The following is a 26,330-nucleotide window of genomic DNA, read 5'->3' on the forward strand; positions in this document are numbered from 1 at the left end:
GTTATATTATAAAAAAACTACCTCATAGTTATGGAAAATATTATATTTCTTTATTATATTCTTTGTATCAGCTGTCTGAAATTGTAAAATATGCAGTTTAGCAGTTCTTCTTGTTTACATTTAAATTTCAAAGCAAATGCAAACAAACATTGTTAGTGTTCTCATCACAGCCATGGAAACCAATCAATATTTACTTTTAAAATGTTCACATCAGAACTTTTAAAGCCAAAGAGGTAAAGCCTACGGTCAGTATCGAAATGTGAATAGTCCTATAATGGGCCTTGGTATGGTAACTATATTTTTGTAACATTTAAGCCACTGGGCCACTGGTTCAGTAGTTTTTGTACCTATTAGCAATACACATACAGACAGATACCATTAGATTTTTATATAAAAGTATAAATAAATTTCAATACAAACCCGTAAAATTCCTCCTAGAATATAAAACAGCAGCACGATCCGCGTCCAGTATCGACTCATTCACCTGGGGCGATACTAATTGAATACTGTTGGCGTCGATTGTTTGTTCTGGTTTTATTATCTGGGCTTACCCCTAATTGACTAATAAGTAAATATGTATCTATTTCCTGCCAGTAAATAGTTTAAGTTTTACTTTATATCATTGCGAGACTTATTCCCCATTATCAGATAATATGGCTGACATTTGTTTTAATGACTGTTAGTCCATTAAGTTTCTAAGTAGTATGTATCATAACTGAATGCCGGGTTCTACAAAGTAGATAAATACAGTACCATTTAACTATAATAATGCAGACTGCAAAATTAAGATACTGACGGGCTAGCCAAATGTGATTATTTCAGTGTAAAAGTTTCCTATTTCAATTTACTTACCGTAAATTGAAATATGAAAGTTTTACACTGAAATAAAGATTGTTTATCTCTAATGGAAATCCTTGACAAGAATGTCACAAGATATAGAAAAGTAGGTTTATCATTAGGAAATAGCCATTTTTAGAAAATCACTGCTTCCCACTTCCGCTGATAATGCTTATTGTTTAAGGCAGAAGGTCGACTAAACGTTTTTTGACTAAGGGGTTGAGCTATGAACTTTTAATACCAAGCTGGTATACCAACTAGGTAAACCTGTAAGTTATAATACTGTAAGCCTGAAACATCATGTTCCTTGCAAAATGTTTCATGGATGTTAATTTCAATGTTTACTTAGTTAAAGTTTGCATATATCTATGAATATAACGATTGGACTAGCAGTTGAACACTAAAAACACAGAGAACTAATCACGGATCGCAATTTATACTTGGCGGGACCGTCAATGTTCTTCCACGTTGTTTTGGAGGGTAGCCTCCGTGGTCGTAGTTGAAACACTAACCCACGGTTGCTAAATAGTTCAGTATTTCCTCTGTTTAACACATAGTATTTTTTACCATATGAAAGTTATTTGTATTGCTGAAACTCCCTTTTCTTCACTTTGGCATTCGTATAATATTTATGCGCTGCAGAGTCCAAGTCTTTTCAAATTGAATAATGACAAAATGGTGATTTTCGCGTTTGTAAAAAGGTCCTCCCCGTATTGGTGGTAATAGACAATTAATTATTTTTGGTTTCCAAGCTATCTTACATACTACGCTAAAGTTATACTGGCAACGATTTCGATGCATTTTACTTATTTGTTATACTATACACATTGGGAAAAATATACTGAAACGTAAAATCTACATCATAAACCGCATCTTAAATGAACTTGGTACCTGAGGCAATTATAATTAATCCAGATTGCGTCGATAATTAATTTTATATCGTTTTATGATAGGTTTTTAAATTACCGTAGAGTATTAAGTAGTGCATTTTTTATTACATGCTAATAAAAAAAACTATAAAAATATACTAATAATATAAATTATGCAAAACGCAAGATGTATATTTGCTTGCATCAAACATTATGGGAGAATAGATCATAGATTTGACTCGATACAACATGCTATTTGATATTTTTTTATTGTTTACTGGAAATGCTTTTATACGTTTTTAAATACCATATATTAAATACCGTAGGGTAATTTAATTTTTAAATTATAAGTCTGAAAGTTTTTGAAAGTATTGAATAGTGTTTAAATGCATAGTGAAAAACAAATATACTGTTTAGGCCTATACATTTTTCAGCTTTGAAGATTGGACGTTATATTTTGTTTCAATCCACACAGTAAGTCTTTGTCAATATTTTGGTAGGAGATTTCTCTATTGTTATTTGGAGAGTTTAGTGTAAACGCAGATAAAGGCAGTTATATATTTCTGTGGTGTTTTTCAGCATTCATTCGCCAAAGGAACTTTACATGCAAGATGTTAAGTTTCTTAGCATTTTTCTTAACAGTTTAAGCTGTGTGCGAGTAGTCTATTAATAAAAATTCATAAATTTTGGTCAGACAAGGTTGTTTTTATTAAGAAACGCAATGACGATGAGATATTGATATTTATATACTGTTCCAATGTTTTTCCCAATTTTTTTATATTTTATAAAAATATGTTTATGAGCTTATAGTAAATAGTTTTACCGGTACAGAAATTGAACTAAAACATAATATTTAAACTAAATATAATGATTAAATCTTATCGGTATTATTGGTATCTTATTTTCGACATCTGACAGTGGTAAATTTATTAGTAAATACACCTTAACCTGATGCTTTTAATGACAAGTTGAACCCTCCTGTTGTTTGGTGTCTACTTCAGAGTTAACAACTTAAAAGGTCTTATCGCCTGGGAGTTGTTCAACAAATGTTTAAGGTCTTAACAAAGAGAGGTTTAACACGAGTGCTGTAAGTTCAAAGTGACCTTTTATTTACAGCTTAATTACTTTTACACTGTTCTGAGCAAAGGGAGAGTTGTAAAATTGTGATGTGACATAAGGTAATCCAACTGGGTTCTTAAATTATTTGAAATATATCAACGTAGCATTACTAACCACTTAGTCGAACTATTTAAGAAACACATGTTATAAAGATACTTTATAAAACTTTCTGGTTGATAGGAACAAAATGCGGTTACTAGGTAAAGTAGATGTCTTGTATTATGCGGAATAAATCAAATAGACTTTCTTTGGAGAAAATTATTACGTATTTAGAAGCTAACAAAATAACCTTGACTAACCAACACTTAACCAACCCTAAGTGATCGTAGTCTAACGGACTCATCGGAAAAGTTAAGTGGACCTATAATTATGGATTTAAAAAACAATCTTTGTACTAAAAAAACTCCTCTATTATTGTTGTATGATAGATTATTTACTAATACATTTGTAAGACTTTTTGATAACTAGCTGATGTACGCGTGCTTCGCAACGGGAAGATTTACCATACCCCTTAACACTCCCCCTGGTGGTCGTAGTGGTGGTGTAGGTGTCGACTGTGTGTTTACCGTGGAGACCGCAGGTCCGGGGTTCGAGCATGTCTCATTCGCCGCCGTGTTTGAACGAATCTTCACCAGTCTCACCCACACCCACACCCACGGTAAACATCTCGCTTGGGGTTCCCACAGGTATACGTGTCTGTGTAGATCGATTTCATAAACAAAGAGCCACCAAAAAAGTATGACCTACACTGTATTTTTATTTGTCCAACTGTTTACATTAAAATATATCAATAACATAATTTTCATAATTTTCATGGTTATAGAATCCTTTTCCATAATCAATGAATTAAATATACCTACCACATAGTCGTGTACATATTTAATTTAATTTGTATGGATAAGCTGTCAGAAACTGTGAAATAAACATTTAGCAGTTCTGAATTTTTGCTTTGAAATGTCAACGCAAAGGTAAATAAAGATTGCAAATTTTCTCATACTTCCATGGAGACAATTATTATTTACTTTTGAAAACCTCATCTCAAAACTTTGTACATCCAAGGGGCGTAGCCCGAGAAGAACTCAGGGAAGTTAATTTTCCTATGACATTCCTAGGTATGTGGACAATCTTTGAGCTTAATTTGTGCTGTATCGGTTTAGTCATTTAGTCGTGGCAGCTGGACAGACTGACACCCCCTCAATTTTATAATAGTATAGATAGATAGATACTAGCTGTACCCGCGGGCTTTGCCCCGTTTTAATTCATAAGTGAGCTCGTTCGCATGGCTTAATCACGTCCTGGTTGAAGTTCGTTCACTACGCTCACTCACCTTTAAGTTAGAGCTCGTTCGCTGCGCTCACTTGCCTTCAGGTTAGCTCGTTCGCTACGCTAACTCGCCTCCAGGTTGAAGTTCGTTCGCTACGCTCACTCACCTTTTGGTTGCAAATTAGCTGTTGTCATAAATAAAAAAAAAAATAATAGTGCTGCACCCTGTTGGTAATTCTTGTAACTTTAATGCTATTGAACATCATAGAACAGAACCAACTTGTTTAATTGAAACAGCTGTTAAGATTCATTAATTCCATTTAAATATGAGTACTCATAAGGTTAACATGGGAAACTCCAGAGCCACTGGGGCGGAGCCCGAGAGTCCGATCAGAATAAAAACCACTTAGTTTTCCTATTTAATGCCTAAATAATCAGTGTACCAAATTTCAGCCTCTTAGGTAAGTGGGAAGTGGGAGAATTAGTGATGAGTGAGTCAGTCAGTCAGTCAGTGAGGGCTTTGCCTTTTATATATATAATAGATATGTATTATTGTGTTGTAAAGGGAATATACATTTGTTATATCAATTTAATTAACAATTGAAGTAGGAAGTCCACTTAGATGCGTATTTCAACCCAAATATAAGTGAAGGATGAGTGTATAATGAAGTGGATGCCTTCGCCTTGTGTAGCCTTGTTACTGACTAATGCCAGCTGTTTCATTACACAGGACCATTAATTAAAAGCCCAGTGATAAAGGACAGGGGCAGGCCAATTTGAAAAAGATTCACTTTTTCAGGATCTAACTGTCGACCTTTTTATTACCAGGCGAGCACTATCACCACTTAGATTCCCTTAACATTTTTAATAGTTTAAGTGAAACTCCTTATGACTCACGTGTATGTAAAAATATAAAGACAATTTTTATTTAATGAAGGATATGTGATATGGTTGGATTAGCTCAAGCATACGAATTTCAACTTAAAATGTCCTACAGAAGAAGTACTGCTTACAATGTCAAACCTTTATTCAAGTAGGCTACATATTTGAACGCATTAATATTAGGCATAAAGGGAATTTGAAATAAGAATTCCTATATAGCTAATTCAAACCTTGAAATTCTTAAAAAAATATGGATTGATTTTCTTAATGTATATTTACTAGCCTTTGTTACATTATTCATTCTTAATCCTGAAATTAATTTATTTTATGTGTTCAAATCACAGTGTTTCTCTCAGATGCTTTTTAAGTTTTGTAATGTTCTATAAATATTACATAAATATACTAACATAACATAACAATTAGTATATTTGTAGCATTTATATTACTGGCTATCAATAAACTAAAAACGTTATTCTTAAATATGAACTTGATTGATAGTTTTGATATCAGACCAATAATATTGTCTTGCAACACGATCAGTGGTACGTAGAGACCAGTTAATTGGGTTTTCGGAAACATTACTTCATTAAATGTACACACGAGCTATTTACCCTACATTATAGCTGTTATAGTACCTATTCTTACTTTCTACCATTGACTATTGGATACTGAAGTATTAATAGTCATTAATTATTGAATTAATAAACAAAGGTTCTACATACAGGGTGTTTTTTTTTTAACTTGCATCTTTATTTATGTAAAAACCGCAATAGATAGAAATATTCAGTTTGCGGGACTCTTTTTTTGACGTAGGGGGCACAATTTTTTTGAATTCAACGTTACATTCACATTCCCCCCCTTCCCCCCTGCCCCCAACTAATTTCTTTTTAATAGCAAGGTACCCCTTGTGACATATAAAATAAAAGAGCATAAAAAAAGAAAATGTTTGATGAAAAAAAATTGAAAATCGGTTCATAAACTTGTGAGATATTGCCGCCCCCCCTCCCCAGAACTTATTTTTTTTATCGCAAGGTACCCCTTGTGACATATCAAATGAATGAACATAAAAAAAGAAAATGTTTGGTGAAAAAGATTGAAAATCGGCTCATGAATTTGTGAGATAATCCCCCCCTTTTCCCCTACCCATAACTTTTTTTTTTAATTGCAAGGTAACCCCCTTGTGACATATCAAATGAAAAAACAATTTCACCAAACATTTTCTTTTTTCATGCTCTTTCATTTGATATGTCACAAGGGGTACCTTGCGATTAAAAAATTAAGTTCCGGGGAGGGGGGGGGGAATATCTCGCAAATTTATGAACCGGTTTTAATTTTTTTTTCATCAAACATTTTCTTTTTTCATACTCTTTTATTTGATATGTCACAAGGGGTACCTTGCTATTAAAAAAAATTTAGTTGTGGGAAGGGGGGAAAGGGGGGGAATGTGAATGTAACGTTGAATTCAAAACAATTGGGCTCCCTACGTCAATAGATGATTCCCGCAAACTGCATATTTCTATCTATTGCTGTTTTTACATAAATAAAGATGCAAGTTAAAAAAAAAAAACACCCTGTATATATACTCAAAACCCTGAAAAACCTTCACCTCCTTTCTCTGTAAAAAACGGATATATTTTTATGGAGAACATAAATTACGATAGTAGAAACTTTAACTTATTGCGTTAACTATTTTGAAAATGAAATGACACTCCAGCGCGCAAGCTACTAAACCAACTTTATGTGCAAATTATGAAATCTTAATAATTGGATCTAATATGTAAACCGAATTACATTGAAATGCGTTGCAAACGGTTTTCATGAATATCAGCTGTAGCTTGAGTTTTATATTTTTTATCCATTACATTCATTTGCTTAATTGCATGTTATGCTTTTTGCGTTGGTTGATATGCTCGATAAACAGTTTTGCAAGAGATGAAGATTATTAATCTGTCTATTTGTTCTACTGTCGGATTAGACATAATGTATTTTACTCCTATTATGTTAACGTTGACGTTGATGCGCTCATTATCACAAAGTCAATTACTGAAGTCATAGACTGGCAAATGAAGGTTGATAATACTACTCTGTGCTTAGCACAAGTCAAGTCTGTTTAGGTGTTCCTAGTTAAGCTGGTTGAACGAGTTAAGCTATCTTCCATCTGATAAAAACCCTTCAATAAATTAAGCAATAATTATTATAATTCTATAGGAAGAAGTCAAGAAATCCCTACCTAGTAAATAATATAAATTATGTTACAAGATTAGAAGTAACAATTAATTACATTCTGTTAATTCAGAAAATCGGCATTACATAATTTGAGTATACAAATATATTTTATTATATTACCATGACAAAAGTCATGTCAATCAATAAAAGATAGTTACATTATAATCAAGATATTGGGTTGGACCTGTGGTAGTTTCTCATTTTGTTTGACAACCAACAGACCGGCCAAAAGGGAGCATTCAGTGGTGAACCACTTTTCAATTAAGCTCTCGGTCTTTACCTAAATTATTTATTTTCTCTAGAGGTTGGTTTTTAATAGCTTACGAAAGCATTCGGTTTAATACAATATGTTTGTTAATATTTTTACATTTGTAATCATGCATGCTTGTTACAGTTAAATAAGGTTTTAGTACTGTGGTAGTCAAGTATTTTAGAAAAATTACGGATTTAAATTGTTTGGTCCAATATTTTTAGCACTGATTGGTTTGGTAATTCATACGAGAAAGGTTTCTGGCAGTATCGTATTGTAATGTATATTATTATTGTATACTACGACGAAATGTTACCATATCTTAATTTATTGTATTTTTCATTAATCTAACACCTTATAGTAAACTTATAGTATACATAAGAAAATTAATATTTTACATGACTTTTGAAGAATATTATTTCGATAATAAAAGGTTACAATTAGTATGAATATATAAATGTAATAATTTACCTTTCTCCTTTAAACTGTTAACGAAACATTAATTTTTTTTTAAACCCCCTTGTTAATTTAATGGATTCTCATGATCGAAACGGTTATACCCTCAACTTTATATAGTTAAACATTTGATCATTATTTAAAGATCAATAGACATGGTTTAGCCCCTGAGCTGAATTGATGACTATAATATAATTTTACAATTACCTCGTCACAGCTCCGTAGTTTCCGTATATATTACGGCCGTTTCGGCATCAAAATGCCATCCTCAGATACATACATCCACCGGATTTGGCGTCGTCAAACTTGGAACACACACGTAACACGATAACAAACATTTATCGTGAACCCTATTGATACTTGCAGTCAGCTTCCGTACACGTACTCATCATGTGCGCGACAGGCCTGTCTTTCGTTTTTATGTTTTAAATGTTTGTTATCGTGTTACGTGTGTGTTTCAAGTTTGACGACGCCAAATCCGGTGGATGTATGTATCTGAGGATGGCATTTTGATGCCGAAACGGCCGTAATGTATACGGAAACTACGGAGCTGTGACGAGGTAATCGTACAATTATATTATTATTTAAAGTTTCTTCTTTAGTAAAGCTCCGCTGTTATATTATACGTTAATAATAAATTAGCATATTCAACTGCAATTATTAATATTGGTTTGACACCGTATTTATTAAGGAAACCTCTATATTATCCTTATAATATATGATTATATTTTGAAAAATAGCCTTCCTTGTGATAGTTGTTCGACTACTACAAATTGAAATATTTTAATTTTACAGCATCATATAGCACGCTAGGTATGAGTATGGATTTACCGTATTAGGGGTAGGTATAAGATGATCAGTGTCATCACTCACCCCCGCTTGATGTAAGATTCCAATAGCAGAGGAGATGGTATTTTAGAGAAACAATATCTCACTGCTGCTTCCATGAGATAACAGACCAACTTTGTCTTTCATGTTTTATCTACTGCATACATTTATAATATTATCGTGAAAAAGGTCTTATCTGTCTGAACCTACTTGCTCTTTTCTCCGTCTACGTGTATATTCATTCACCATATCTGTTACGTTATTTTTTTGTTGTTGCATAGCGATCATTGTTTGTCACGTTATTTTTGTTAATTTTACAAATAATGCGTAATCCCCCGCCGCAGCAAACCTGCAGGTTAAGCGAATTCCCATTAACCTAAATTTATATAAAATAAAAAAAAATACATAAATTACATTAGGTTAAACGAGTATCTAGCTTTGCTGCTACAGGGAGGCTGACAAAGTTAGTTTGAGTATAAAATAAATACATTTGCCAAGTTTTATCAAAATATATCTATAAACAAGCAAACATTATACGATATTCTCCATAAGAATAACATGGGAATTATAAATTTATAATTTTTTGAATTTTATCCGAAACCAATAACCGCACAAAACACTTCAATTTACTAAATTATTTGTCTTTTTAAGTTCCCAAAAATTGTCTAGAGAAATTTGGTGAATTTTGTGCTTTGATTGTCAAAAAGAACAAAACCCAATTTTTACCCCATACAACCCCTTGCAACCCCCCGTCCCCATTGTCTGTCCATGCTAGTTCTCGAACTCGTTGAGTTTCATCTTTCCTTACGCCTTCAAACCAAATTTCATCAAAATAGAAGAAAAAGTACTCAAGTTATCGCGTTCACGGACACATATATATATATAGACATACTGTATATACAAATTTGAACGAATAGTGTTTTGTTGTCTCTAGGGGTAATAAAAATGAAAAAGTAAATCGGTCCCGGGCTCAATCTTCCCATGAGACCTACGGTAATAGCTACTTCCCTTTATGAAAATTCGCTAAAAGTTATTGATATTTCTCTTAGGGTTAAAATACCCCACTTTCTAATCCCTCTGCAACTCTTAATAAACAATTTCGAAGAGGAAGAATTAATAAGTATTGGCTTTATACATGTGTCAGATTACACTTATCGTGTTAAATTAAAACCAATACTTAAATATCACCGGCAATTTTTGACTTTTTTTCTTTAAAAAAAGTGTCAACTTGTTAATTTTAAAGCAGAATAAATAATTAAAACAACCGATTATCATTCAAGCTTCATAACTTTTTATAAAAGTTCAAATTTAATGTACTTACATTTTATTTACTTTAGATATATCTTTAATGTTCGTTTGTCAGAAAATAATAAAAACTGCCAATTTCTTCAGGTTATATTTCTCAGAGGATATAAAACAGCATAATAATCAACGTCCAACATTGACTCAGTCACCTGGGGCGATACTAATTGAATACTGACAAAATCGATAGTTTGTTATAGTTTTATGATAGGGTTTTAATTGAGTAATATGTGATCGTGTACCGACATGCTATGATAAAACAATTCTTTTCATCTCATTCCTTATCTTTTGTTTGTTTCATGTTGTTAATTGTAACGTAACTAAACTATTATTTTTATGTATATATATATATTTAAATTGGTAATTATAAGTAAACTCATAAAAAGAAATGTTTACAAATTCAAGTAAAGAGATTGTATGAACAATATTCATTTGTTATTTTTTAGTTCAATCATTCAAGGCAACAATGGCATACACATGTAAAAACCAAGTAGAATAATATAAAATATTCTCATTTAGAAAATCGCTGATTTTCCTTTTAGTTGACAGCAAACTTTAATTGTTAAGACAGCACATCACATCGAGTTTGTTAAACTAGAAATGTTGCCAGTTTAACAAACAAACTTTTCAAGTTTTCTGTACAAAGTTTTCTGTAATTATGTAAAGTTTAAAACAAAAGTAAAATATTATGAATTGCAGTAAAGATTTGCAGTATTAATTAAACTAAACATTTTGTAGCAATAATTATAAATGTGTTAAACTACAATCTGATTTCATTAGTTCTAAAAAAATTGACATATTTCCAAACCCAACAGTTTTGATGTACATTTAAAATGATTGGATCGAAGTAATCTATAATATTAAAACGAAACTGTTTTTTTTTTATTTCACGATTCTGAATCAACCACTTGACGGATTTTCATGATTTTTGTGTTGAATGTCGAAGCCATAATTTTAGTTTAGGGTCCCAGTTTTTTTAGAAATTAAGTTTTAATTTTCAAAAAGTCTAGCAAAAAGTCTAGCCGACGGACGAGTTAAAGTCGTTTTACTGGTTGTTTAACTAACAGCTGGTTTCTAACTGTCATTGAAATGTTTATGTCACAAGATGTTTGTATACAAAACTATTGATCCAGAGTTTGCCTACACACTATTTCACTTTAAAATGCAGTTTATTACCTACCGTAAAAGATCTAAGTTATCAGGAGATTGTGTAATTTTTAACTTAACATTTTAAACGTATAATCAAGTTTTGTTATAAATGCAATCCGTCTAAGTATAAGTGCTCAATCCTTTAAGATATAAGTGGTTTACGTGTTGATACATCTTTTTCTAGATTTTTGAATATAAGTATGACTGCATACAGTACACATGAAAATGTCAACCGGTGTAGTAGGTCAGAAAACTGACCAGTAAGATGCAGGGTGTCAGTAGAAACCAAAATCGATTCATACCATATCATAACTATCCCAGTAGTACTGATAGTAGTACTGATGATTCAGAAACTTGATAAAGGGGTACATTCCAAAAGTCTCAGATCTCGGATGGGCTGGGCAGGCTTTGCATGGCGGAGAGAAGATACTTCAACTTTTAAAAGTGTATTCCAAGGAGTACTACAAGGTAGAAGACCACTTGGAAGACCAAGTAATGAAAGACATCTTCAGACTGGTATCTTCCTTAGAAATGGCAAGGGATAGAAGAGAACGGGAGGCCAGGATCATTTTAGAGGTTTCAGTGGCAAAGGTGGTAAAATAAGGTAGGTAAGTGATAGTAGGCCTATGCAGTGGAAGGTGGTATGTAGCTGCTGTAATGAAAGCAGTGTGTGTGAATCGGCCACCAAGTTGTAAACTAGCTGTTCTGAATCATATTCAGTTTTAATAGACTACTCGATTCCCGTACGTAGGACGGGCCAAACCGCTCGTAGCCTATAATATTAATTTAGAGTAACATTATGAAATATTTCAATGCTCCATTGCTCGTTAATCAAGGATGGAACTCAATTAAATATAGTATATAACTCTTATAAACTCGTAGATAGGAACTTTATTAAGTTTTCGTATGAAATAATATTTTATTTTGTAATTAATTTAAGAAGCCTGATTACCTCACGTATATTTTTGCCCTACCTTCACATTCTAGAGTGTTAGTTCTAGCCCGGAACTGTTTTACAAATTACTTCAGGCTAGTCCTACAAGTTTGCGACACTTGCACATGGATGAAATCTATTGGTGGTTGGTGGAATTTGAACTTGAAACCTCAGGCAGCGAACACATAAATGTTATTATGTAATCGCTGACCTCAGGCAAATTAAGTCCCGCGCTCTACCACTAGACCAGATCGCTCTTCCTGTAGGAGCATATAACTCACAAGTACGTTGTTTATATACAATTAAAAATCTAAACCAATTATACAAATCTGCTTAGCCTAACGACAATATCAACAATATAATTATTATGTGAGTACTTTTTCAGAAAAAATCAATGGAAATCATGCAATCGACAATGAGAATTAGCTTCATTTTCTAATAACATAAACATGTCAAGGTTTTGTGATTTGTTTGAAGTATTAGCTGTTAATATATATAATTGAAGTTATATTAAAAATTTTAAAGCAGCTTCCAAAATAACATGAATACAAAACTCTTCATACATTAATTGGTATTAAAAACCAAAGGGTAATACCCTAGTGATCAATTTGTTTTTATGAACACTGCTATAAATACTCACATTTAGCTTTTAATATCCTTTAAGTTTTATATATCAGTGCTAGATAAAGAATTTATTTAATAGTAAGACATGAGTATCAAATCGGTATCAATACCGATTTTAACTTCACAAAACAACTTAATCCAGTATACAACTCTCGTAATAAGATTGAGGCCAAATCAATAATCAGCTTTATCAATGTTATTTCACATCTAAGTTAAACAAAAATTTTGTAATACACTATTTTCTCTGTATGTATTTACTTAACAGCATTTACTGACTATGCAGTTTTATGACCGAAGCGATTAGTTTTGCATTTTAATCGAAACAAAGCGACCTATGTAAACAAAGCGGAAGAAACTGGGTTAGTTAATCAACCAGGGTGACGTAAGCTTGGTGATAAAGGCCAGAGTGGCCTTAACCTTCTAAAGCTGAGTACACTGTCCACCTTCCAAACAACAGACCCCAGACACATCCAAGTTACTGTAGCAGATGATACCTTGCAGTCCGGCCTGACCTTGACTTTTAACCTTCTAAAGCTGACTACACTGTCCACCTTCCAAACAACAGACCCTAGACACATCCAAGTTACTGCAGCAGATGATACCTTGCAGTCCGGCCTGACCTTGACACTTGACCTTATAAAGTTGACTACACTGTCCACCTTCCAAACAACTGACCCTAGACACATCCATGTTACTGTAGCAGATGATACCTTGCAGTCCGGCCTGACCTTGACTTTTAACCTTCTAAAGCTGACTACACTGTCCACCTTCCAAACAACAGACCCTAGAAACATCCAAGTTACCGTAGCAGGTGATACTTTGCAGTCCGGCCTGACCTTGACAATTGACCGTCTAAAGTTGAACACACTGTCCACCTTCCAAACAACAGACCCTAGTCACATCCAAGTTACTGTAGGTGACACCTTGTAGTCCGGTCTGACCTTGACACTTAATCTTCTAAAGTATACTACATTGCCCACATTCCAAACCACAGACTCTAACCACATCCAAGTTACTGTAGGTGAGATCTTGTAGTCCGGCCTGACGTTGACTTTTAACCATCTAAAGTTGAACACACTGTCCATCTTCCAAACAACAGACTCTAGGCACATCCAAGTAACTGCAGGTCTATATCTTGTAGTCCGGCATGACCTTGATAGTCTACGTTTGAATCCATAATGTACCTTACACCTTTACAACAATGGAAATGCATGCAAATTCGGTGATAATTACCACACCATGCTCGTTTCTCCATCTACATAAGACTAGATTATGCAGCACACTAAACACATTCATAAAATACATGCTAGAGGTGAGTACATTTACGTTATGCAGTCGTCAAACGATATACACCAGACAGACCTAAATCGGTTATAACGATTAACCGGAGTTACCTTGACTTCCCACAGTTTATCACGTTTTCCATGTGCAGCCTCTAAATAATGTAGGAGTAGGCCTACACTAGGTACTTCCTAGTTGGGTTATTGCGTCCAGACTGGCGTGACCTTGAACTTGATAGTACACTTCATTACGGAATCACCAGTGAATTTGACACTATATTAATCAGGACATTGTTTGAAACTAGTACTACTATCAAGGTTAAAAGATTTGTCGTGTTATTATGATAATTTTTTTTATATTATATTTTGTTTCTAACAGAGTTGCATACTCAAATTTCTGACCCCCCCCCCCTCCGAAATAAAGAGAGACACCTTCTTGGTATATTTGCATTTATTGTGTTCAATACATTACAGCCAATTCTTTATTATGTGATAGAAATAGAGTATATTATCTTTATTCCCTACCAATTATATCAAAATAAATATATACGCATGACGAATTATAAAGTGTGGAGGAAAACCTAAGGTCACGTTTATTTAATAAATTTTCATACTTGAGTAAAAGCGGCCAACTACAGTTAAATAAATATAGTAATAAGTATAGGTATATGTTTCGGATACTCCTTAATTTTAAGACAAACTAAATACAAGTGAAAATGTAAATACCTAACAAAATAAATTTAAAATCGTGACCATTTAACGTAGGTCTGTGGCATTTATCTTTAGACACTCAAAGTCCAATGACATATTCAAAGTAAATAATATAGATAAGGGCTATTAGAATGCATTTTGAAATCATGTAATCTATATATATAAAATCCAATGTATGTTTGTATGTTTGATGTTCAATAGCATAAAAGTTACAAGGATTACCAACAGGGTGCAGCACTATTATTTTTATTTAAATTTATGACAACAGCTAATTTCCAACCAAAAGGGGAGTGAGCGTAGCGAACGAACTTCAACCTGGAGGCGAGTTAGCGTAGCGAACGAGCTAACCTGAAGGCAAGTGAGCGCAGCGAACGAGCTCCAACCTAAAGGTGAGTGAGCGTAGCGAACGAACTTCATTTTTTATTTATGAGAACAGCTAATTTGCAACCAAAAGGTGAGTGAGCGTAGCGAACGAACTTCAACCTGCAGGCGAGTTAGTGTAGCGACCGAGCTAACCTGAAGGCAAGTGAGCGCAGCGAACGAGCTCCAACCTAAAGGTGAGTGAGCGTAGCGAACGAACTTCAACCAGGACGTGATTGAGCCATGTGAACGAGCTCATCTTGAAAATGAACGAGCATGTGACATAAAACCACAATAGGACAGGACGACGTCTGTCGGGCCAGCTAGTTGAATATAAAAACCTCTAGTTAAAAATTAAAGGCTTAGAACTTTTTACTATGTCAAAATCGGAACGACGTTGACATGGACCATGATGATTGAGCTTTTAATTTAAGACTATTATTAAAAGACTTAAGCAAATGAAAAAGCTACAAAAGGGACTGCATCCATTCTGCACTTATCTTGCATTCATATTCTAAAAATACCCATGTGTACGTTTCTGTCTTAAGATTGATACATTGATGTTCAGTAGAACTTTCATAATACACTTCATAGGTAAATACAGAAATTTGCAAAAGTGGCAATAAATGATAGGGGATTGACAGACATATGCCAATGACATTAGCTACTGGGTCAGTGACGTCATTAGGAAGTACCTACCTTCCCCCTCCCCCACCCATTGTCAGGGTCATGACACAGGCAGCTGCTAGATGGCCATCTTCTACTCAGTCTGTGTGTCTGTGTGTTGGAGAGTGGGGCCGCCGCTGCTGCTATGGACGAGACAAACACGAGGTAACCCATGCACTCTTTATCTTATCAAACTTCAACAGTCAATTTATTGCTCCTCGTATCACCAATAGGTTAACAGTTGGTGTGTTTAAAGTATTTGTTACATGTGTGTTTGTAAGTATAATATTGCATAGCTGTATGATTAGCTTATGTTGTTATTGTGTGTTTACGCGTATGGTGTGTTTCAAAGTTTATGGGAATATATGAGGGCCTATCTGGTCGTCTCTAGTTTTGGATTATCTAGTGGATTTTGAGTGATACCTAGATATTCTATAATAGATAGACAAGGTGCGTTAACCTGTATAATGTTAAAATATTCAAATTTGTCTTTTGGAAATAATGTTTAGGCTAAGTCAATATTTACTGTTAAATTACTCTTTGTCAATAATATTAGGTACAATATTTGTTTGATTTTGACAAAAACCTATGAATGTCAAGTTGAAAATTAGTTGTTTCTTTGTTTTGTAGCTGTGTATAGTTTTCGAAGTAAGTATATGCTTGCATTGTTTGGTATGTGTGTTTCTTCTACGTCCACGCAAATGTAAAGATAACACTATTGTCATATTGATGGGTTTCTACTCATTAAGTTGTAAAATAGTTATTTTCCAGTTAGAAAACATCAGTGTAGCCTAAGAGAGTTGTGAATTGTCCCTAATTCATCACATATATCACTATTCCGAAACAATCCCTTTAGAAGATTTTCTATAATAGTCACTGATAGAACTTTGTTGTTAGTATAAATTGCATTTTCCTTGCGGTCCAATCCACATATCCAATTTGAGCTCGGATCGTTGTCGGTTCACTTATGAATCAAAATTGAAGTAAGCTGAGATATAGATTAGATTGTCATATCTTCTACAAGATTGTTAAATACATCATCATCAAAAGTACTCTGCTCTTGTCCTTGTTAGATGATAACTATTAGTTAAATTTAGCATCTTGCACTCTAAAAAAATGAACGGTGATCTCTTAATTTTAGACATTCATTTCAAATAATAAAGGAAAGACAAGTTCTTTCTTGTCGCTGTTTATTTTACAGGCCCAGGTAACACAGAGAGTGCCTGTAAATTCTAACGCTTTATGCTGAAGGCCATATAGCCCGTGTCTTGGGTTGGCAGTACAAAACCTCAAGCTTTTCATTTAATGTGATTCTTCTGTGAGAAAAAAAAACTGTTTGCCTCAATGTTAATTGTTTTCGCCTGGGATAAATAATCAATTTAAAACTACAAAACATCAAAGGAAATTTATAACCTATAAGTAAAAGAAGCAGTTTTTAATTTCAAAACTAAATCATTTTTCCAGTGTTTTGCCTTATAGTTGTTCATCAATATAAATATAAATAGATTTCTTTTAGTTTCATGCGTTTTATGTTTCAAACATAAATCTTATTTTATTACCATTTATTAAAAAATTAAAATATTTCCATATTTTTTAATTATATCAGAACATTTCAATAGGTAATAAAATGGTTTCTACAACTTTTAATAACACTTTTTAGTGGATGACTGTGATCATCTAACCAATGAGGTAGTCCTAAAACGAACGAAGGAATCCAAATGTTGTTGGTAAACTTTACAAACGAATCATTTGGTCCTAAACAGCCGGGTAGCTCAGTGGTTATAGTGCTCCTAGTAATCGATTCGATTCTGTGAAAATAGTATAGCTTGATAGTTCGAAACTAGACCCAGCTGTCCTCGATTGGGCTTTTAATGGTCCTAGCTAATGGACCCGCTGATCTTAGTCAGTAACAAGCTGTACAAGGGATCACACACCATTCTACACTCATCCTTCACTCATATTTGGGTTAGAATCCGCACATTGACGGCGTCCCCATCTCAAATGATAATGATAATAAAGTTCGCAACACTTCACAATATTTTTATTTTTAACACATTGCGTGCGGGTCGGTCGCCGGCGACCGGTTCCTTATCATTGAGATAAGTGCAATTTTCAAGAGTAAACATGACGGCCGCATTGAAAGAGTTAAACAACGCGCAAGCCTACTAGATAGGGCTCCTGAAGAGGTACATCTTTGTGATAGTGCGATGTTTCAGTGCAATTCTTGTGTTCATTGTCCTCACATTATCTCCAGGCAGAGGTAAACGACCGACGACCATGACCGTGGGAGGATATCTTCCTCAGGCGTCGAGTTTCACTCACCAAGTGTGAATCAATCACGGCTCAGGAATGTCAAGCTTTTTATAGAAACAGTACTTTGGCTGCAATGTTATCTCTAAATATTATTTAGTGTTTCGGTGTTGAATGCCTGATTTCGTGCAACTAAACAAATTGAAACTACCAAATAACTTTGAGTTACTGATTTCCCAAATGTTGAAAACATTTCAGTTTATCGTGTACCACTATAATTTGTTGTAGGGACACAATAGACGATATTAACGATTTGCAAAGTCACTGCTATAAACTTTGGAAGTTAGTTCCATTGTAATGATTTCCAAAATCTTTGTATACATAAAACATTACTTACATTATTATTATTATTATTATTATTACCAATCGAGATGAGGACACCACCTAGGTGCGTATTTTAACCAAAATATGAGTGAAGGATGAGTGTAAAAAATTTGATGTTCCATGTAGCTTTGTTTCTGACTAGGATCGCCCGTTTCCTTAGCTTAAATAAACCGGTAATTGAGATTTTATAAATTGTAAATAATAACGATAAATTAGCGTAAATAATCTTAGCTAATTAACTGCAATCATGATCTGCTAAAGGATAATTTCCTCTGGAATGACCATTCAACTTTGAACTTGTAACAAAATTGTGATTATTTGTAGGCCTATATTTAGTGTTTATATAGTACTTATCAATCATACTTTCATTGAACCGGGACACTAAACGCTAAATGGGTTTGTATTTTATATTTAACCTCAGGAATAGAAAACAGTATGCGTTAACAAAATTTTGTATTTGTAACTAATATTCCAATAAACACTGAGGAGGTAGTCAAGATAACGTATTTTCCTGAAACAGATCGCAAAATATCATTATCTAAATATTTCCTTCATACTGTATTACGATAAAGTAATATGAATGTATAGTTTGCGACAAGAATACTTAAATACTTTCTTGTAAAACGGCGACCATACGTGGTGAGTGTAGCATAGTAGTGGTGTAGTGGTGCTAGCAATAGGTTACAATAGGCCCTACTTACCCTTGAATCTGAAAGTTTCTGGTTTGTTCTTCAGTGGAATTGAATTGCCAGTTCCAAATGCCAAATAAATATATTATTCAAATTATAGATAAACATTTTCGGTGTGTATTTTTGTCCAAGTTATTTAATGTAAAGGAAGAAAACAGATTTTAAAAAGCATGAGCCGAGTTAATCACTTATTAAACTATAAAGTATTTTCACTAGATAATATTTCTTAGTTGTATACAAATACAATTAAACTTTAAGTAGTAAAACATCTGCTAGAAGCTTTACCAATTGTATATTCTAGAACGAGGTTACTCATCAATGAGAATTGGTCGTATATTGGGTCTGGTGATAATGGGGTGTTATATCTAAATCTGTCACCACTACCTTCTTCCATGTGTTATTTACTGTCTTATTAAAACAGTATAGGTGTAAATATATCGTTCATGTGTGATTAGATGTATTTTTATTTATTTTCGTATTTATTAATGATGGTATCAGACGAAAAGAACAATGGTAGACAGTAACACCACGGTTTTAAACTATTTCTCTACAAATCATAAACATTCCAAAAGCGTCAAAACATGTAATCAAACAAAGTATGCTAGATGAGGAAGTAGGTCTGAAACGGCAAGGTTAAGACGATGGAAATCTTAGAAACCGGATATGAAATTAAACGTAACCCAACCGCCTCAGGTAACGTAACCGATCCAGCGGCCAAGGTCGCGGTCAACTAATAGACGCAGTGGTCGTCCCACGGCTTTGTTTATCATTCTCATTCAACCCAAGCTCATGCCTTCCTGCTGCATCATCGCTGTAAATATCTCCTCGCCCACTCCTCGCAGGGCACTACAACACATGTATATAACATACGTGGGTGGCTGCATGATATAACGCATATTTCAGTTAAGTCTAAATTAGTATGGGTACAAGTCTAATCGCAATACTAAATCAGTTATTGTTGGACTCTAGTAGTAGAGGTGCTAATCTCAGGGAGCAATCTGGTCTAGCGGTTAGAGTCCGAGGCTTCGGAGCCCGAGGTCTCTAGTTCAAATCCCGCCAACCGCCAACGAATTTTATCCATGTGATAATCCCGCGGACTTCTAGGGCTAGTATGAAGAAGACCTAATGTGTAAAACAGTTCCGGGATAGGAACTAGCGTCCTAGGATGTGAAGGTGGGACATAAACAAAATAAGTAGTATGGGGAAGTGAAAATCGATGGTTCATAAAACGTGATATGAAGAAACATGAAATCGGGTTGAGTCAATTCCGGTTAAGTATTAGACGCTGAAATGTAGTCACTTTTAAACTGTATTTCACCAGTGTTACTTCTAAACAGTGTGAATTTGCCATCCGGGTCGAATCAGCGCATCTTATATTTCCTAGTTGTCAAAGTGCAATTAATGAATTATTTAGAATCGTTTGGGTTACTTTCAAATTGGCAATTTGGGTTTAGAGCCGGCAGATGCGCCACGGATGCCGTTAGGTGTCTAGTACAGTCTGTCTTAAACTCATTTGAAGGAGGAGCCCTTACTCAGGCGACCTTAGTTGACTTGAGTAAGGCATTTGATTGTGTTCCACACTCCTTACTCTTTAACAAGCTTGACTACTACGGTATTCGTGGCGCAGAGCTGGAATTTTTCAGGTCATATATGTCAGAGCGCAGACAGTTTGTTGAGATTGGAGGGATGAAGTCCTCTGTGAGGAATGTCACCTCAGGAGTTCCTCAGGGCTCGGTCCTGGGACCTGTGCTCTTCCTAATAATGATAAATGATCTGGACGATAACTTGAGCTGTAGATCCCTGATGTATGCTGATGATTCAACTTTCATAACTAGTCATTGTAGTATAAAGGAACTCACTCAATTATCTTCATTAGTTTTGAATGACGCAAAGCACTGGTTTAATGTAAATAGGTTTAACATGAACTCAGACAAAACACAGTCAATTGTTTTTAGGCTAGGTGCAATTCCCGACAATGAGAAACCAATGTCTGTAAGTGTCAACCTTTTAGGAATAGATCTAGATTGTGCTTTAACTTGGGAGAATCACATAAAAAGTGTCAGTCGTAAGTTGTCCAGAGTATTGTTTCTGATTAGGAGGCTAAGAGATTTTGTACCACCGCAGTATGTAAGATGTGCCTATTTTGCATTTTTTCAAAGCCATTTGCTGTATGGAATATTGCTGTGGGGAAATTCAACTCATATTAATAGTGTATTAAAGATTCAGAAGAAGGCAATTAGGCTTTTAACTAACTCTAGGCGGCACGCACATTGTAAACCTCTTTTTAGGTCAAAACGAATCCTTACAGTTGTAAATCTGTACATACTTGAATGTGTAATGTTTGTAACGAGCAACCCAAATCTGTTTGCACAAAGAGGTGTTTTTCATACTCATCAGACAAGAGGCAGGATGGCACTTGATAGGCCCTATACTAGATTAGCAACTGTTCAGAGGAGTTTCTGCAGTGTATCTATTAAAATTGTAAACGCCCTTCCTAACACCTGGCTAGGCCTATCAAGCAAACAAATCAAACACAAGTTGTTAGAATGGCTTATGGACCATCCCTGTTATGACTTGAATGAGTTCTTTGTAGAAAGTGCCAACATGATATTCTAGTCATTATATTTATTCTGACTGTCATTATATTTATTCAGTATTAATCTTATAACTCTATGCATGTTTTTTTTCTATCTATTTAACTGTACGAGAGGTCGTCCAGTGGTCGAAACTCGACCAAAAATATGTAATGTAAACTTACTCACTTCTCTATTTTCACCCCACACTGTAAATAAAACATGTGATTGGAGTTTCTTCCATTTGTTTTGATTTTCTGTTTATATTTTGTTGTTATTTCGTCACCAGCATGGCAACGCATAAGATCCATGTTAATTTTTTCAAATTTTTAAACTCATTTTTAGTGCTTATCTTTGAGCCTATTTAAATTTATAAAGGGATTCTGCACACCTACAGGAAAATAGCTTTCTAACGGTATGCGTAGATTTACCCCACGATGCACACGAGCTGAGAAAAAAGGTTTTAAAGAAACATGCTTGCCTATTAATATATAGATAGATAGCTATTTATTTATTGTAGCGTCTGTGATATGATAGCCTTTCTATTTTGTAGGCCTATGCTAAAATGTGACTGTGATAATGTATCGCTATTGTTTTATATGTGTGTCTCTGACGAGGTCTATTGTAATCAATGATTATTTAATGACCAATAAATTACTTGATTACTTGATTACCTACCGCGGATTATTTATTCTGTGTTTATACTTAACACATTGGTTATTTTAATTGGCCACGAAAACTATTCAAATAACGTGGGTTTTGGGTTTTCTTAAGAGTCGGCAGGAGTCCATAATTTTGTATTGTTGTTGTCTGTCAGATGCCAGGCTAAACAATGGTTTTCTTAGCACCGATCAGCAAAAACATGCGTTTTAATCATACATAGTAAGCTTAATTAACAAGCAGAAAATTGTATATGATTCTTAAATTTATTTTCCGTGCGAATTATTTTTAAGATTCTTAAAACTATTGTTTAGAAGTTGAAAATAATCACGGTTTAAGTCTATATAGGCTATTTATGTAGTTAAACAAAATAATTGAAATTAAAAAGTAGATGGCAAATCACATTCGTGGTTTCAATAGCATTGAAATAATATATTTTGCAATTTTTTTCCTTAATAAACGATGCCGTAATATGTTTCAACCATTAACATTGCCGTTATGGGCAGATAATCCAACATGGCCGGTGGTCCTGCCGACTAAAAAAATCTTATCCACCAAGGTGTACAATTTATCTATCTTTCGATTTTGTCAAAATATTTACACACTAGCAAAACTCAAAAGAGTACACAGTTCACACTACAACGACGACCAGATTGAGGAGAAGAGATCAGCCAAAGGTCAGCAACGAGCTAAACGAAGGTCAGCAGTGCTGATCTTTAATGCTTCTAACTGCTTCTTAAATGCTGAATGTTGTACTTTTGCATCTTATCACAGTACCTCACTTTTTGATGATATCAAAATGTCGTTGGAACTTTATAATTTCCATTTCATTGGGTTCGTGTACGTTATTACGTTGATTAATTAAGTCTTGACAGAAACCAAAATGGGTCATTCAACATAAGGACGAGTCAGAGATATCACACAAATGTTTTGTTTGTAAGCTGTTTTATGTCACTACACATTTTCCAATCTTGTGGGTTGTAGCCAAAACTATTTGAGGACGATTTCAAGGGGAACTAAAAACCACGCATAACAAGGCTATTAAAATTTAATTAGACATACAAAATAATATTTTTTATGTTACGGATCAATGTAATACTTGGAAATTATTCTGTGTATACTTAGAAAACAATTGGCAGAAGGAATATTATCCATACAGACCTTTCTGTAAAAGCAACATTATATGCATTAGCAACCAATAATTTTTACACATAATTAGTTTTAAGTAGTTGCTAATGGAGGAAGATTACCAGAAAATCTCCGTAGTGTAAATGGCGGTTTACGCAGTAACGCCAACTATGTATTTATCTGAATGTTTTTAAAACCTCAGTGACGGTGGAGGATTGCCAGAAGATCGTCCATTGTCTAAACAACAAACATCACATGACATTGATTTGCTATTAATGCATTGTAGTAACAGCAAATTTATTGATTTCAATTAATGCATGTGTTACAAGACCTCGCTGACGATTGAGGATTGCCAGAAGTCCCTCTATTTTTCAAACAACAACAACAGTAAGTGTAGTAACAGTAAATTAATTCCCATTCATGTATGTGTTACAGGACCTCGCTGACGATGAAGGTTTAACAGGAGATCGCCCATTGTCGAAACAACAACAGCAGTACATGACATGGCATTGATTTGCTATTAATATTTTGTAGTAAGAGCAAATTAGTTTCTTACAGGATATCACTGACGATGGAGGATTGTCAGAAGAGCCTCTATTGTTGAAAAACAACAGTAGTAAGTCTCGTGACAGTAAGTTAAATCCCCTTCATGTATGTGTTTCAGGACCACGCTGACGATGAAGGTTTACCAGAAGATTGCCCATTGTCGAAACAACAACAGCAGTACATGACATGGCATTGATTTGCTATTAATATTTTGCATTAAGAGCAAATTAGTTTCTTACAGGATATCACTGACGATGGAGGATTGTCAGAAGAGCCTCTATTGTTGAAAAACAACAGCAGCAAGTGTGGTAACAGTAAATTAATTCCCATTCATGTATGTGTTACAGGACCTCGCTGACGATGGAGGATTACCAGAAGATGTTAGCCACCATCGACAGTACAGCCAAGTGTCCCGTGTGTCTAGAGAGAGTACGCAGCCCTACTACTCTATGTAACAACGGTCACGCTATATGTCGCCAGTGCAAGCAGACGCAGCAACACTGCCCTACTTGCAGGGCACCCTTCTCCCGAATCAACCCTGTGTTCCTCAACGCCCTCATGGACCTTCTACCCTCTCAGTGTCGTAACTCCTACAGAGGATGCACCCTAGTGTTGGACAGAGAGTCGCTCATCGACCACGAGAGGGAGTGTCGGTTCAGGATGGAAAAGTGTAAAGTGCGAGGATGTTCATGGCAAGATGAAATTACTGGACTGCTAGACCACGTGGCCTCAACACACCCCAAGTCTTTCCTTACTTCCCCAGCTGTTGTGAGAGCTCCTGACTTTATCGTCTCTGATGAAGAGTACTCAGCCTCTTTGGTAGCTGTAGAGGACTGCCTCTTCTGGGTGCACATCACCAACAACTTCTACAAGAAGCAGATCCCCGTGATCGTCCAGTGGCTACAGCGGGAGTCCAGGGTGTCCAGAGTCCTATGTGACGTCACTGTGGTCAAGGATCACTTCAGCTTCTGCTACTCCCAGACTTTAGACTCCGTGGAGCCTGTGGAGCAAGCACTGTGCTCCACCCTCGCCAAGCAGTTCCTCGTCACTCCAAACTCCATCTTCCCCAACTTCATCAGTTCCAAGTACGAAGTAGAGATCAGATTTGACATTCGCCTTGAGTGCGATAAGTGACGTGTCTTTGTGAGTTGGAAACAAAGGACTTTTAACCAATTTGATTTTTTTTTTTTACTTTTATACGTTTTTATTATTTATTTTTGTAAGTATAGAAATTATACTTATTTTAAAAGCTGTGTCTCTTTTCAGTCCTGTGTCTCTTTGTATAATACATTTCAGTCAATTTTAAGGTGACATTCGATTAATAGTTTCTAGGCTAACCATCTCGTTCGAGAAATTCTCTTCATGATGGTTTTAGACCTCAACTAAATGACGCACTAGCTGACTAACTTTCAAACACAATGAATCCAGCCTCAGACACATTACTTGAATCATTAAACCGGATTTTATCACACGTTTCTTTCTAACAATAAAAAAGGCAACATCCAACAACCCACACCCGTATTAAATTTCCCTTACTAGCTCGACCTACAACCATCTACATTGTTTAATTCTCCAGGCTAGAGATATTGTGGTATTCTTATATTTTACTCAGAACTATGTCCATAAGAATATAGAATCAAAACATTAAAATAAAAATATTCTATTTATTCGTTATATTTAATAATTAAACACAAGTAATTAAGTCAGATAAGTATTATAATACAATTTAATAATTTTAAGAACGAGTACTAGAATTACATTTCTATGTAATACTCGATTTTTCTAATTTCTTCCATTGCACTAATTTTGTAAGATACATTTTAATTAAATATTGACATACTTAATGACTATACGTTTTCACTGACATGAGGAATTTGGTGCCTTGCGATTTCTATGGTTGAGTTATTCAACATCTCTATTTTTAAGATTAAACCTCGGCGTATTAATTCAAATTTTACAAGACTCTATTAAAATCCAAATTGCATATTACGGACAATTATAGACTAATTATTACCACTAGTGCTAAAATGCGTTTCGTCTTCTAAATGTTGTTGTAAAATATCTTTTAGGTACGTGCAATTCTTAGTTAAAAAAAATACAACCGTAACAAAGTTAAAACGTTTATAGTATTGAAGAAACTTTTAAACGATTGTATGGAATGATCAGCATTATTTGATGATAGATACAGCTTGTGTATATTTTACTTTTATCATAGATAGGAGTTTGCTATAATCCAATAAAATACAAACTGTGTTTTCTAAACACAGCCCGAACTTAAAGTAGGCTACAGGATGATTTGATGTTTACTGTTTAGGGTGTAAATACTCGTAGGCCTTTAGTTGGT

The 26,330-nt window shown here is 34.5% G+C and overlaps 1 protein-coding gene across 1 annotated transcript; it reads left to right on the top strand.

The window, feature by feature from the left end:
- Nucleotides 1-3,296: 3,296 nt before the first annotated feature.
- LOC128984994 (uncharacterized) lies at nt 3,297-25,166 on the top strand. Its single transcript, XM_054404369.1, has 4 exons — nt 3,297-3,483; nt 13,140-13,651; nt 15,833-15,921; nt 24,334-25,166. Exons 1-4 carry the CDS (start codon nt 3,297-3,299, stop codon nt 25,118-25,120), a joined length of 1,575 nt encoding a protein of 524 aa, XP_054260344.1. The 3' UTR covers nt 25,121-25,166.
- Nucleotides 25,167-26,330: the final 1,164 nt, after the last annotated feature.

The sequence above is a fragment of the Macrosteles quadrilineatus genome, unplaced genomic scaffold (genome assembly GCF_028750875.1).
Source record: "Macrosteles quadrilineatus isolate MER2022 unplaced genomic scaffold, UCM_ALF_1.0 Scaffold_2__2_contigs__length_208266976, whole genome shotgun sequence".
NCBI classification, from domain to species: domain Eukaryota; kingdom Metazoa; phylum Arthropoda; class Insecta; order Hemiptera; family Cicadellidae; genus Macrosteles; species Macrosteles quadrilineatus.